Here is a 14,427-nt window from a genome sequence, read left to right on the forward strand (position 1 = left end):
TTTCGATAGTCATTGTTATTTGCACAGAAATCCAATATATCTAATTTTTGTTTTAACTCAACTTTGTAAAATAGGTTAAAAGGGTGCACCAAGTTCTCCTTTTACATTTTATGGGAATTTACCATTTTACCTTCGTACTTTTAGATTTTGGGACATGTCATTGTTATAAATATTTAATTACAACAGAATCATAACTTCATAACTTCATAAATGATATTCTTTTTTTAAAAAAACATGCATGCAATCGAGTGTGTTATATATACACATAAAGATGACAATAAAAACTGAACTCGTGGTAACTGTCCGAACTGAACTCGAAATTAATGGAGAAAACCCAATGTGATAGGGTTCGGGTTTGGATTTTACCTGGATTTAATTTTCGGGTTTGATAGAGCATAGACCATAACCCAAACCCGCCCCGATGTAATGTAATTTAATTTAAAATTAAAATTTTATTTGTCCATTGTTTTTAATTTCTAATTTTACTTACATACACTATTGCATGAGAAAAGATAGTGAAAACATAATTTTACTTACATACACTATTGGATCTTAAGGGTGTGAAATGAGGAGAATGAGGAGAAATGAGGAGAATGCAATAAACAAATGAGGAGAATGCAATAATCAGATGAGTCACAATGTGACTGTATATTGGGCCACTACTATGGACTTGACAAAGGCAAACATAAACATTGACCGCATAACTACCAAATTTAGTTATGCATCAATGTGTTTGCCTTAATGAGTCTATGATAGTTATGCCTCAATGTTATAATTTTAATGGTTGAAAGAGATGACTTATTTTCTTAAAAATATTAGATGTACTTGTATATATTTCCCCCCATTCTCTCCTTTTTCTCTTCAATCTTGGAGAGAAAGAAAGAGTAGTGAGCCCTATCATCTTCTCCCACTCTCTCTTCTCTACCAAGCATGAGAAAGATGGACTTTTTCTACTCTTTATCTTCCCTCAATCTCTCTCCCATTTTTTCTCTTCAAACGAATAGAGACTAACACTATGTTTGATTGGGGTAAAAAAAGAAGGAACGAAAGGAAGAAGAGCAAAATATGAAGGAAAAATGAGTTTTCCCTCATTTGGTTGAAACATGAAAAGAGGGGAGGAAAGAAAAAAACATGAGATACACTAGTATTTTTGTCTAGAGATATGTGTATTTTTGACAAGATCATATAATTTGTCGTTGGAGGAGCATGAATTGGGATATGCAAAAACCCAAAATGTTCATATTCCAAAACACTGTTCCTTCATATCAACAGGAGCACACAAAAACTGAAAATGTGCAATTTTGCACGAAAAAATACACACCCACCATGTATATTTTTGATAGCACGCCCTGAAGAAATAAGCAGCAGTTAGTACGCATAAAAATAGAATATGTTCAAATTCCAAACACCGAATCTGTCACTTATTCTGAGTTTTAAAAGCAAAGTTTAATGGTCGGAACCAAAGATTATACAAAAATGGTAGTAACACCATGAGTATTTCGTCAGTCTCTAGATTTACTAGTTTATTTGTGTTTTCCTTGTCAACCACTTCTCAGTATGATTTACTTGTCGGCTACACCGCGAAACCGACGTAAGCAATCTGCAAAATTGGTAACAAAGCTAGCACATTTCAAAGGGTCTTTGATATGTTCCTTGTAACATGTTAAGGAAGCAACCTTCTCATCCATGCAAGGCTCAGGCTTTGGGTTTGGAAGCTTATACTCCTTATCCCGGAGATCCTTTGCCTTTTGGGTTACTTCCTGCAACATGTTCTCCTCTTGCGTCTTCAATCTTTCCACAACCTTCTCACTTTCCCGGAGCACGGACCGGATGTTTTCTAACTCTGAATGAGCAGGTTGTACAGGCAAAGTTGGAGGTAGAAACAAAGAGGGCTGCACTGGCCAGCCTGGAGCAGCTGCAATCTCAGGCTTTCCTGATCCATCCAAAATTTGTTTTTGACTTGAATCCGATTGGGGATTTTTAGGCTCCCTAGCTACCTTACGTCTAGTTCTTCTAGTTTTCTTCTTTGGCACCGCATCGTCAACAAGCTGATTAACAAGCTCGTTGCTAATCTGGATTGTAAATTCACCCATAATATGGCACCACCTGAACAATGAACCAGGTAGACACCGTTAAATTGAATTAGCAAATAAAGTCTGCAGTAGTTCCTAAATAAAAGGATTAAATTAAAAGTGAATAGCAACTATCCATAAGTTAGCTCAGTTGGTAGAGATGCAACACATAAATCATGAGCATGAGGGTCTAAATCCCAACAGCTGCAAAATTTCTCAGCTTTTCTATTAAAAAACTTTACCTATAGACAAAATGTAAATAACAACTATATAAATTTCACAAGCTGTGAATTTCCTAATGGAAAGGAATAAATCTTGCCAGTGTCATGCCACTTACCTAGAAAGGTGGGATATAGTATGGTGTAACCCATTATTACAGGTTCAGTGTTTCTCTTCCATCATCACAAAATACTTAAAAGGGATGTTTTGTAAACTAGAGAGTGAGTTTTAACTGTTCAACTTAAATGTACAAAAAATTGAACTAGCCCTAAAATATACTTTGTTTGCTTAGAATATGGGTTTGAACTAGTTAATATTTTTTATATGGCAGGTTGAAAAAGAAAGAGAAATTAGGAATCTTGATTCAAATATAAAAAGGTTAGTTTAAAATCAACTTACAATAGAATGAGGTGTTCTATTCAGTAAAAAATCCATAGAACAAATTGTGATGAAATTTAGAGTGACCAAGCAAATAAGAAGTTCAACTGTTTAACAAAAACCACAGTGGGTAAATGATAAAAGTGGTAGTAAGAGTGTTACAATAACACTAATCTCATAGAAAGTATGAAGTACGGTTGGTGCTAAATAATATTTCCCTAATAGAATTCGCTTGAATTAGTTTGGGCCGAAATCAAATATAAAACCAGTTTTTCAAATTTGAAGGCACTGTGAAATACAGACTACTCCGAAACTTGCCCCGATTGCACCAGTTTATCTGGGTTTTGAAGAATGGCAAACACCAACTCAGATTTAGTGATGAACCATTCAATAAAAATATAAGTAACAACTCAAATCAAACAATTAAAAATTGAAGCGCATTGTGGATCAAATGAAAAGGACAAATGCTCTCTACATAAAAGAAGCAAGAATATCACTATATCAGTGTATAAAATATGCAAAGAACGAAATAAAATATGAAACCCCTACCAAGGTATAAACTGAAAATTATGTATATTGAAGGTGGAATGGTTAATAACAAATAAAATGGCCAAGAACTGAAGAAATTGATGTAATCTTTGCCATGGTGTTGCCCCATGGGGTTAAATAAAAAGCTTCCATAGGCAAAATGTGCATCTTTGCATGTCTCAAAAAATTTGGTATTAGAGCATAATCCCCCTGATTGATTTGATCTTAACAAACTGTTGAAACCCAAAAGTCTCCTAACCAAAACAGATACAAGGAAAGCACATGCATATATCCCATTGGGTGAGCTCAACTACCATAATCAAACGCCGCAATGTTCTACTGTAAATCATGTTTATAGACAAGCCACTGACTTCTAAATCCTTCTTAATAATAATTCCACCTATCTTTTTCTTAGACCCCTCTCCCCTAGCAATTACGCTATCCCCCTGGATCTATTCTCCTTATTGAGACTTTTAAGGGTCTGCTACATACATGCGTGAGATTCTACCATCTTCTTCTACAATACATGCTACCTCAACTTTCTCTCTAATACATTCATTCATAATCTTATTTTACCTAGTGTGTCCACTCATCCAACTACATTGAGTTTATTCTCTTAGAAATTCATTAAAAACACTTGAACAAATAATACTTTTTAGTCTTGTAATGTTTGAGGTTTGCCAGAGCATCGTCTACACTGCAAAGTTAACCCAGTAAGCTACCAAACCGGTTTAAGTCCTTTATCCACTTCACATGATTTTAAGCAATCAGAGTTGAGAGCTCTACAGATATGAATAACAAGCTGCCAGTGCTACAACAAATCTTGTGGGTACATGGCTACATGTTCATCAGCTAACTCAACACACTAAACTATATGATGCATTCTTAAACGAAGTTCTCCAAAGCAATAAGAATTACCCAATCAAAATTTGTGGCATTGCATAGAATTATTTGCAATAATCAATAGCAAGCTCTTCAGCTGCTTTAAGTGTGTTAAATGTTAATCCAAACCCAAATTGTCATAGTCTATGTAACAAAAGGACGACTTTCAAGAATAAACACCATTCACATTGTAGTTTTTCTCTATCTACCATACTATGTTGAAAAATCACAGTCAATCGTTCAAATACATGATAAAATTGAAAAATCCAACATTATAACAATCAACCCTTAGTCCTACTAGATGGTTCGACTACAATGATCAAATGACGCTATAATGCTCCCCTATAAATCATGTCCATTGACAAAAAGAGTTATAATTTTTTCATAATCCTTTCGCCTGTGGTTTTTTCTTTTACTCTCTCTGCCTCTAAAAATTGGACTAACTCCATTTGATCTACAGTCCTTACCGGAGTGCCTAAACCATTTAATATGCGATTTTACGATCTTTTCTACAAAAGGAGCTACTCCAACTTTCTCACTAAAACATTCATACCTAATTCTATCTTAACTAATGTGAGTGTTCATCCAAGTAACATTATCATATCTACTATATCGGGTTTATTCTCTGGTTCACATTCTCGTGCCCAATATTCAGTATCATAACTAACAAAAATATAATTAACTTGGTTTTAGGTTGACCTGGAATAAGAATATGTGAGGCACAAACACAAGAAAAATGAGTAAACCCTAGCAATTAGACTGAACTCTAAATGTCCAAATTCAACTTAAATAATTTAAAAAAATAATCAACTACCAACATAGAAAAGGAGAAACCCACAATCAAATTCAACATTAGAAAAACTCGGAAGAGAAAAAATATATAAAATCCCAAAAACAAACGTGAAAGAAGAAAAAAGTACCGAATCTGACGATAAATTGTAGATTTCGCGAGTTATAGAACGAGAATGAGGATGAATCACGATATATATGTGTGGAAAGGTTGGAAGAAGAAGAAGTATCGCATCGAAAGCATCTTTGTAATATTTCTTTTATACATAGGACGGCTACGCTCACCCGCATTCTTATTTTTGTGATATAATAATATGATCTTCATGTTATATTATTTAAGAAAAACAATTTAAATATAAAAGTGCAGTATATATACTAAATAAAGAGTGAAGATTTAAGAAAATAATATGTAATAGTTGATATGATATACATAAAACTTATGTCAATTTCTGATTTTGTGCCTATTTGGTGGAGAAAGATAGAAATAAGAGAATATGTGGAAGATTAATGATATTAAATTATTAATATGAAAAATGAAAGTAATATGTTGAAGTTTATAGAAGTTATTAAAATTATAAAAGGGTAACTTTGGAATATAAAAATTATACCATGAGGTAGTTATTACTTGTTTTGTCTTTATTAATAGTATGAATATATATATATATATATATATATATTTATCATCTGTATAAATTAACTAAATTCAGAAATGATTGGTTTTTTAATTATAATTTTAAAATTGGACATTAAACATTTTTTCAGAAGCATATTTTAAGATAATAATTAATTTCATGTGATCTCATTTTACTGACTAATGAAAATTACTTGAACAATGCACTAAATGTTATGTTTGGAGTATGGAGATGATGGGATGAAATGAAACATAATGGAATAAAATATATTAAAAGAAATAGATGGAACTAAAAAAAATAATCAAATTTTCATTGTTTGGATATATCAATTGGAAACTACTTTTCTAGATTCAACTAAGAGGGAGGAAATGAAATGAAATAAAATTTAAAAAGTATAATTTTGTAACCCTTCCTTTATTATGAAAATGTCACTCCTAACAATTTTTTAATGTAATTTTAGAAACCAACAATTAATAATTTTAAATTTCGAAATAAAATTGTTAGTTAATTAGAATATAGAATTAGTTATGAGAAAAAGTTTCCTTGTTATTTTAATATTTTTAGTTTTTATAAATATATGTCGGTAAAATTGAGTATTCAAATATTTTAATCTTAAACTACTCCAATCACATAAATAGGGCAGTGTAGGTTTGCCTGACTTTGTTCTCATGGAATTGGTGAAAACTTGAAATAGTAAAAAATGAAAACATATAGAGAATAAGATTATGATTCATTTTATGAAGAGATTAAATAAGCAATATGTATTAGAATTACTGACAATTTATGGGTCACAAATATAATTCTATAATTGTGTTATGGCCATTATGTAATTAACCAAAATATAAAATGATCTTAAGTAATTAATTTGGTGGCCAAGGGCATATGTGTCATGAAATAGTATAAGTGTAGATATTCGGACAATTTCTGATTTGATGAAGGGACTGAATCAGAATTATTGCAACTAAAGTAGTAACCACTACGGAGTTACTTTTATGGGTTATGGTCCCCCTTTGTAGAGCAACAAGTTTTCAGGTGTAATAGTTGAGGAGAATAAGGAAGGATGAGGATAATGTTATCCACAAGGATATAACACTATCAACTCATCCATAAGGCCATAAGATAAGGCATACTCCTCACATAAGGCACCAAGACACTATAAGGCAAACACACTCAAGAACAAAAGATTCTTTCATTCCCCTATAGAGAGAAACTAAGGAAAACCATTCGGCGCTCTATCATCTGGAAGATCATCGCGGGGCGAGTATCACAAAACTTGCTCCTGAAAGAGTCAGTGCAGTAAAATCATAATAAAGTCCTACTTTATAGGACAGACTTAGTCTTTAGTTGTATTCTGTTTTCCCTAATTTTTGCTACCACTTAGCACCATTAGCCTTTAATTTAGCATAGTTGATTATATTCAGTTATTGTTTTTCATCATGTATTGAATGGCTATTTAAGCCAATGTTACAGTCAATAAAATCAAGTCATTCAGTCCAATTGTTTTGCTCTTGCTTTTACTTTCAGTTTCTATAAAGGTTCTCAACAATTTGGTATCAGAGCTCCTACTGGGGCCTGATCTATCAAAGCAGCAGTCTTTGATACTTTTGCAGCAGCAAAAAAAAATGATGACTAAAGAAGGAAGTTTTGTACAACCCGCAATTCCACGTTTTGATGGTCATTATGATCACTGGAGCATGCTAATGGAAAATTTCCTCAGAGCGAAGGAATATTGGGAACTGATCGAGCCTGGCTATGTTGAGCCAGCAAGTGGAATGGTACTGACAGAAGCACAACGAAAGAAGAATGATGAGATGAAGTTGATGGATCTCAAAACAAAGAACTATCTCTTTCAGGCGATTGATCGAACTGTGTTGGACACCATCCTTAAGAAGGATACTTCCAAAGAGATATGGGATGCTATGAAGAAAAAGTTTGAAGGAAATGCAAGGGTCAAAAGGTCTCATCTTCAAGCTCTCCGTAGAGAATTTGAAACTCTTGAGATGAGATCCGGTGAAGGTGTAACAGAATACTTCTCTAGGGTCATGACAGTGGCCAATAAAATGCGAATTTATGGAGAGGAGATGTCAGACGTTAAAGTGGTTGAAAAGATTCTACGCTCTTTAACTGAGAAGTTTAACTATGTTGTTTGTTCCATTGAAGAGTCAAAAGACATTGATGCACTTTCTATTGATGAGTTACAAAGCTCATTGATAGTACATGAACAAAAATTCCAAAGACGCAGTGGTGAGGAACAAGCCTTGAAAGTGACATATGAAGGGGGAAGAGGTCGTGGTCGAGCTGCTTATAGAGGAAGAGGCAGAGGTAGAGGTCGAACAAATTTCAACAAAGCAACCATAGAGTGTTACCAATGTCATCAACTTGGCCATTTTCGTTATGAATGTCCTCGCAACAACGAAGCTAATTATGCAGAATTTGATGGAGAATCAGAAATGCTTTTGATGTCTTATGTGGAGTTGTATGAAGGTAAAAGAGAAGATGCATGGTTCCTTGATTCAGGATGTTCTAATCATATGTGTGGAGATCAAACTATGTTCAATGAACTTGATGAAAAATTCCGACATTCTGTAAAATTGGGAAACAACACTAAGATGAATGTGATGGGGAAAGGAAGTGTGAAGTTGCTGCTAAATGGAATGAATCTCACTGTTACTGAAGTATACTATATTCCAGAACTGAAAAATAATCTCTTAAGCATAGGACAGTTGCAAGAAAAGGATTTGACAATTTTGATCAAGGGAGGAAGTTGCAAGATATTTCATCCAGAGAAGGGTCTGATTATTCAAACCAACATGAGTGCCAATAGGATGTTTACTTTGCTGCCCCAAACTCAAGCATCTTCACAAGCACAATTTGATCAGTGCTTTCACACAAAAGCTCAAGAATTGTCTCAACTCTGGCATCGAAGGTATGGACATTTAAGTTACAAAGGCTTGAAAACATTGATGTACAAGAACATGGTTCGTGGACTTCCTCAACTCTCTATCTCCACTCTGGCATGCACTGATTGCATCAACGGAAAGCAACATCGTGATTCTATTCCAAGGAAGAGTAATTGGAGAGCAACTCAGAAGTTAGAACTCATTCATTCAGATATTTGTGGTCCTATCAGCCCCATCTCTAACAGCAACAAAAGGTACATCCTGTTATTTATTGATGATTACACTAGAAAAGCATGGGTGTATTTTTTGGTAGAGAAGTCAGAGGCATTAAATTCTTTCAAATGCTTCAAAATCATGGTTGAGAAGGAAGTTGAGATGTCTATTAAGTGTCTACGCACTGATAGAGGAGGTGAATTTAATTCAAATGAGTTCAATGATTTTTGCAAACAAAGTGGGATTAAAAGGCAATTAACAACTGCTTATACTCCACAACAGAATGGCGTTGCCGAGAGGAAAAACAGAACTGTTATGAACATGGTTCGTTCCATGCTATCCGATAAAAATATCCCCAAAACCTTCTGGCCAGAGGCAGTGAACTGGACTGTTTATGTCCTAAACAGATGTCCTACATTGGCAGTTAAAGATGCAACACTAGAGGAGGCTTGGAGTGGAGTAAAACCCTCAGTTGATCACTTTCGGGTCTTTGGGTGCATAGCACACGCTCATGTTCCAGAAGCAAGGAGGGCTAAACTTGACAATAGAAGTATTACATGTGTTTTATTGGGAGTCAGTGAAGAATCAAAAGGATATAGGTTGTTTGATCCAGTTGCTAAGAAAGTTGTTGTGAGTAGAGATGTTATCTTTGAGGAGGAAAAGAAATGGGATTGGAATGAAAAACAAACAATGCTAGAATGGGACAGTATTGAGAATGAAGAAATGGCAAGTGAAAATGAAGAAAATGTTGATAAGGAGATTGGGGGAGTTGGAGAAATAAGGGATGATTATAGTGATGGTGAAGAGAGAGTAAGGCGACCTCCTGCATGGATGAATGATTATGTTAGTGGTGAAGGTTTGTCTGATGATGAAGTTGACTTGGCTTTAATGGTCTCAACTGATCCATTATATTTTGAAGAAGCCTAGAAGAATAAAAATTGGAAATTGGCCATGGATAATGAAATCAAATCCATTGAAAAGAACCATACATGGACACTCACTGAACCACCTGTTGGGGCCAAAATGATTGGAGTAAAATGGGTTTATAAAACCAAATACAATGAGCATGGAGAAATTAACAAGTACAAGGCTCGTTTGGTTGCTAAAGGGTATTCTCAAAAGCATGGAGTGGACTACACAGAAGTTTATGCACCGGTGGCAAGAATGGATACAGTGAGAATGATTATTGCTCTAGCAGCATATAATAGTTGGCAGATTTTTCAGTTGGATGTCAAGTCAGCTTTCCTCCATGGTGAGTTGAGTGAAGATGTTTATGTGGAACAACCAAAAGGATATGAAAAAGAGGGCAGTAAACATCTTGTTTACAAGTTACACAAAGCTTTGTATGGATTAAAACAAGCACCACGAGCTTGGTTTAGTCGAATCGAAGCACATGTCATTGGTGAAGGATTTCAGAGGTGTGATAGTGAGCAAACATTATTCACAAAGAGAAGCAAAAAAGGAAAAATTATAATTGTAAGTGTTTATGTTGATGATTTAATTTTTACTGGAAATTGTGAAGTGATGATGTCTGAATTTAAAAGCTCTATGATAAGAGAATTTGATATGTCAGACTTGGGTAAGATGAGGTTTTTTCTTGGGATAGAGGTTTTGCAAAAGCCTGATGGTATACACATATATCAAAGGAAATATGCATTAGAAGTTTTGCAAAGGTTTGGTATGAAGGATAGCAACTCAGTGAACAGTCCAATAGTTCCAGGATTTAAAATAAATAGAGATGGAGATGGAATAGCTATTGATGAAACATACTACAAGCAGCTAGTGGGAAGTTTAATGTACCTCACTGCCACAAGACCTGACATCATGTTCGTTACTTGTCTCATAAGTAGATATATGGCCAAACCAATGCAGATTCATTTACAATTGGCTAAGAGAGTACTTCGATATTTAAAGGGAACTTTAAATTATGGTATTCATTATAAGAAAGGAGGAGATGGTAAGCTATTAGCATTTACAGATAGCGACTATGCTGGAGATGTGGATGACAGGAAGAGTACATCTGGTTATGTGTTTTTAATGAGTTCAGGGGCTGTCTCATGGTGTTCAAAAAAACAACCTATTGTGACTTTATCAACAACAGAAGCTGAGTTTGTGGCTGCTGCAATGTGTACTTGTCAAGGAATCTGGATGAAGAGAATTTTAGAGATGCTGGGACATTCTCATGGAGATGGTATAACTATAATGTGTGACAATAGTTCAACCATTAGATTGTCTAAAAATCCTGTTATGCATGGTCGCAGCAAGCATATTGATGTGAGGTTTCATTTCTTAAGGAATCTTACTAAGGAGGGTACAATTGAACTGGTTCATTGTGGGAGTGAAGATCAAGTTGCGGACATAATGACCAAACCATTGAAGCTTGAAGTTTTTCAGAAGCTGAGAAAGATGCTGGGAGTATGTAAAATTTCTGACATAAACTAATTGCTACATAGCATTTAGTTTAAGGGAGGGAATGAAAGAGTCAGTGCAGTAAAATCATAATAAAGTCCTACTTTATAGGACATACTTAGTCTTTAGTTGTATTCTGTTTTCCCTAATTTTTGCTACCACTTAGCTTTATTAGCCTTTAATTTAGCATAGTTGATTGTATTCAGTTATTGTTTTTCATCATGTATTGAATGGCTATTTAAGCCAATGTTACAGTCAATAAAATCAAGTCATTCAGTCCAATTGTTTTGCTCTTGCTTTTACTTTCAGTTTCTATAAAGGTTCTCAACAAATCCCGCTTATAAGCTATTATTGTAGGTACCCGTTGTGGGTATTTCCACGGGTACCCAGGGATCGGGTTTTTTTGTCATCCCTATGTGTGTTTCGTATAGATTATATTTTTAGTTTTAGTTTATAAATTGTTAGATTATAATCGGTTTATATTTAGATAACTTAGCTGAAAAATGAATATAAACTAATTTATTTTATTTGGGTAAAGTAAAAAAATTATTTTTACATATTAAATCACAGAAAATGGTACAAAGTTATTTGTTTATGTTATGATTATTTTGGTTATTTTTCACACTATTTTTTAATATTTACCATCATATATATTTTTACTATAAATTTTTAATATTTCATAACAAAGGCTAAAAATATATATTAAAACATAATATAATATAAAAATTAGTATCAATACTAAAAAATAATATAACACACAAATAAATAAAAGTTGCTAAACTTGAATTACATAATTTGTTGAAATTATTTTCTCTATTCATATTAGTGATATTAAGACCAGACCAGATTGAACGGTGCGACCGTCGCCCGACATCGTGGGCGGCCACGTCTCTCCCCAAACCCAGACAGTCTTTCTGATGCGAACCTCTAGGAGTGGTTTGCTTTCTTTGCTGATCGTTCTTGCCTGAAACTTAATTGGACTCGCGGAATAGAATTTTTATTAATATCTACCTTTTTGTGTATGAAAATGGGATGAAATGTATATGGAATAAGTGTATTATATATAGGCACGATTTTGTATATATTTTTTTGTATTTTTATTTTTATTTTTGGATAAAAGAAAATGGATAAGAATGAAGGGGAAAGGTGCCACAAGCAAAGTAACTTGATAAGGCAATGAGGTTCGCCACAAGGAAGGATCCTTGATAAGAACAAGGTTAAGGCGTCACACCAATGGTGATAAGCCTATGAACGCCACAAGGATAGATCCTTGATAAGTTTTAAGTGTAGGAGCAACGCTCAACTAAATAGGAATTAATCCAAACAAAATTCCACTTGATTCATTCATCATGAAAGGAATACATAAATAAGGAAATTCTGAATTGACTATGCCTAATTTGAAATCCTAATTAAAACATGTAATTAAATGGTTTTTAGTTGGAGTTTAATGGCTGATTTGATTTGGCCATGTGTTGGCCGAAATCCCTTTGATGCATTCAGACATGTGACTATTTGAAATTGACAAATTGATTGTGCATTATCTCTTGCTTGGCTGAATTGATTATGACAGATTAGGTCTTGAAAAGGAAAGTTCATAATTGTTGAATTAATCTCTTGATCTTCATGTTTGACCGTGAGTTTGAATTCAGACTTGAATGAGATGATTGGACTTTTATCCTTGACTTGAATGCCTTGAATGAGACATGATTACTTGCCTTTCTTGAATGATCATTGACTTGAATGCCTTGAATGAGACTTGATTACTTGTCTTTCTTAAAATAAGCTTGAACCAATTTGAAATGGTCATTCATTTGCTTTCAAATCCTTCATTTATTTCTAGGCTGATTGGATTGATAGAAATTTGCCTTATTAGACTCTCTCCACGCCAATTTGAAATTGACCTATCAATGTTGTCTCCTTGCTTAATTATTATGATGATTCCACATGATCTAGCTGTGCCCTCCTAGGACTTAACCACTTGCCACTATTGGACCATGTCACACGGAATTAAAATAAATTTTCAACCCCCATCTTACATGATTTTAATAAAATACTTAGACAATAATTAAAATAAATCCTAAGACTACTCATGAGAATTATTCTCATTTATTCATGCAATAAAATAATAACTAAAAACTATCATAATTTCCTTCCAAGAACGTGGGTTCCAAGTGACTCTCCTACTTGTAAGATTGTCCTCTCGAATCATAGGTTGCCCCCCTTGGTTTATATCACTTTCAGGTCGCTTCTGACCGTTAAAAATCTGGTCGAACCGGGGTAACCCGGAATAACCCGGGTGGCTCAGCCGGCCGACCCAACCAACAGACAGAAATGTTCAAAATTAAAGAAATAAAGTAGGTGGATAGGCTTAAGCTTGAAGAAACCAGAAAGGGGGGAGAAAAGAAAAGCCCTTGCACCGTTCATCCTAGAAGAAGACAACCGTTGCAGCACCGCTCATCCCAACCATCGTTCCTTACCTACTCCAAGTTTGAATCATCAAACCAAATCCAATGAAAGAAGAGAATGAACATAGATGAGTATTGAAGAAGGATATATAGGGTGTGAAGAAAATGAGGAAAAGTATGAAACTTTGATGAAGTGTAATATGGTATGTAAAGGGTGAGGGAGAATGGAAACTAAAAAGAGGAAAAGAAACGACATCATCCATTCTCATAGAATAGTTTGTAAGAGAAGTTGTGCATTATAATAAATTAATAATGTATAATGACTTTTTATAGTGTTTAAAATTTATACAATCTCAGTGTAAAGTTTTGTATGGTATCAGCATATTATTCAGTATGGATTTATATTACTTTGTGTGAAAGTAAATGATGATTAACATATAAAGAATAGATGATTTGTTGATAGTGTAAAAAATACTTACACTGGAAATATATACATATTAAATATTTTATAATAATGTATCTTATATGTGCTTTATAATAATATATTTATATGTGATTGTGCTATACAAATGTCACATTGTATATACTCTCACCCTATGTTCTTTTATAATAATGAAAAATTATATGTGATTGTGTTTTGAAAAATTCCTGTAATTTTAAATATGATATTAAATTCTACAAATATAACTTTAACTAATAATTCTTATTATTTAGAGTAAAATCCGGTCCGACCAAACAATCTAATTAGTCTAACCGGTTATAACCTATATGAAAATTTTTTCGGGTTGATGTTTGGTTCAGATTTTATAACATTGGTTCATATAGTAAAAAATATACCAAAGTTAACAAAAAATAAAACAATCCATAATTTTGGAGTTTCTAGTTTTGTATTATTTAAAAAAAAAACTAAGTTTATAATTTCATTTACTTGGGACCACCAAATTTGCACATCACTTTTGCAAATACAGGAGACACCTTAGGATTAGCATGATGCTTTGCC

At 33.8% G+C, this 14,427-nt stretch overlaps 1 protein-coding gene across 1 annotated transcript; it reads right to left on the bottom strand.

The window, feature by feature from the left end:
- Positions 1,313-5,097, bottom strand: LOC109349117. Its single transcript, XM_019589800.1, has 2 exons — positions 5,000-5,097; positions 1,313-2,106 (listed from the first exon to the last, which is right to left on the bottom strand). Exon 2 carries the CDS (start codon positions 2,091-2,093, stop codon positions 1,563-1,565), a length of 531 nt encoding a protein of 176 aa, XP_019445345.1. The 5' UTR covers positions 2,094-2,106; positions 5,000-5,097; the 3' UTR covers positions 1,313-1,562.

Source organism: Lupinus angustifolius, chromosome LG06, assembly GCF_001865875.1.
Source record: "Lupinus angustifolius cultivar Tanjil chromosome LG06, LupAngTanjil_v1.0, whole genome shotgun sequence".
Taxonomy (NCBI): Eukaryota; Viridiplantae; Streptophyta; class Magnoliopsida; order Fabales; family Fabaceae; genus Lupinus; species Lupinus angustifolius.

Bases quoted from the DNA above. Each gene is read 5' to 3' on its own strand.
- LOC109349117 (XM_019589800.1), bottom strand. From the start codon at position 2,093: ATGGGTGAATTTACAATCCAGATTAGCAACGAGCTTGTTAATCAGCTT.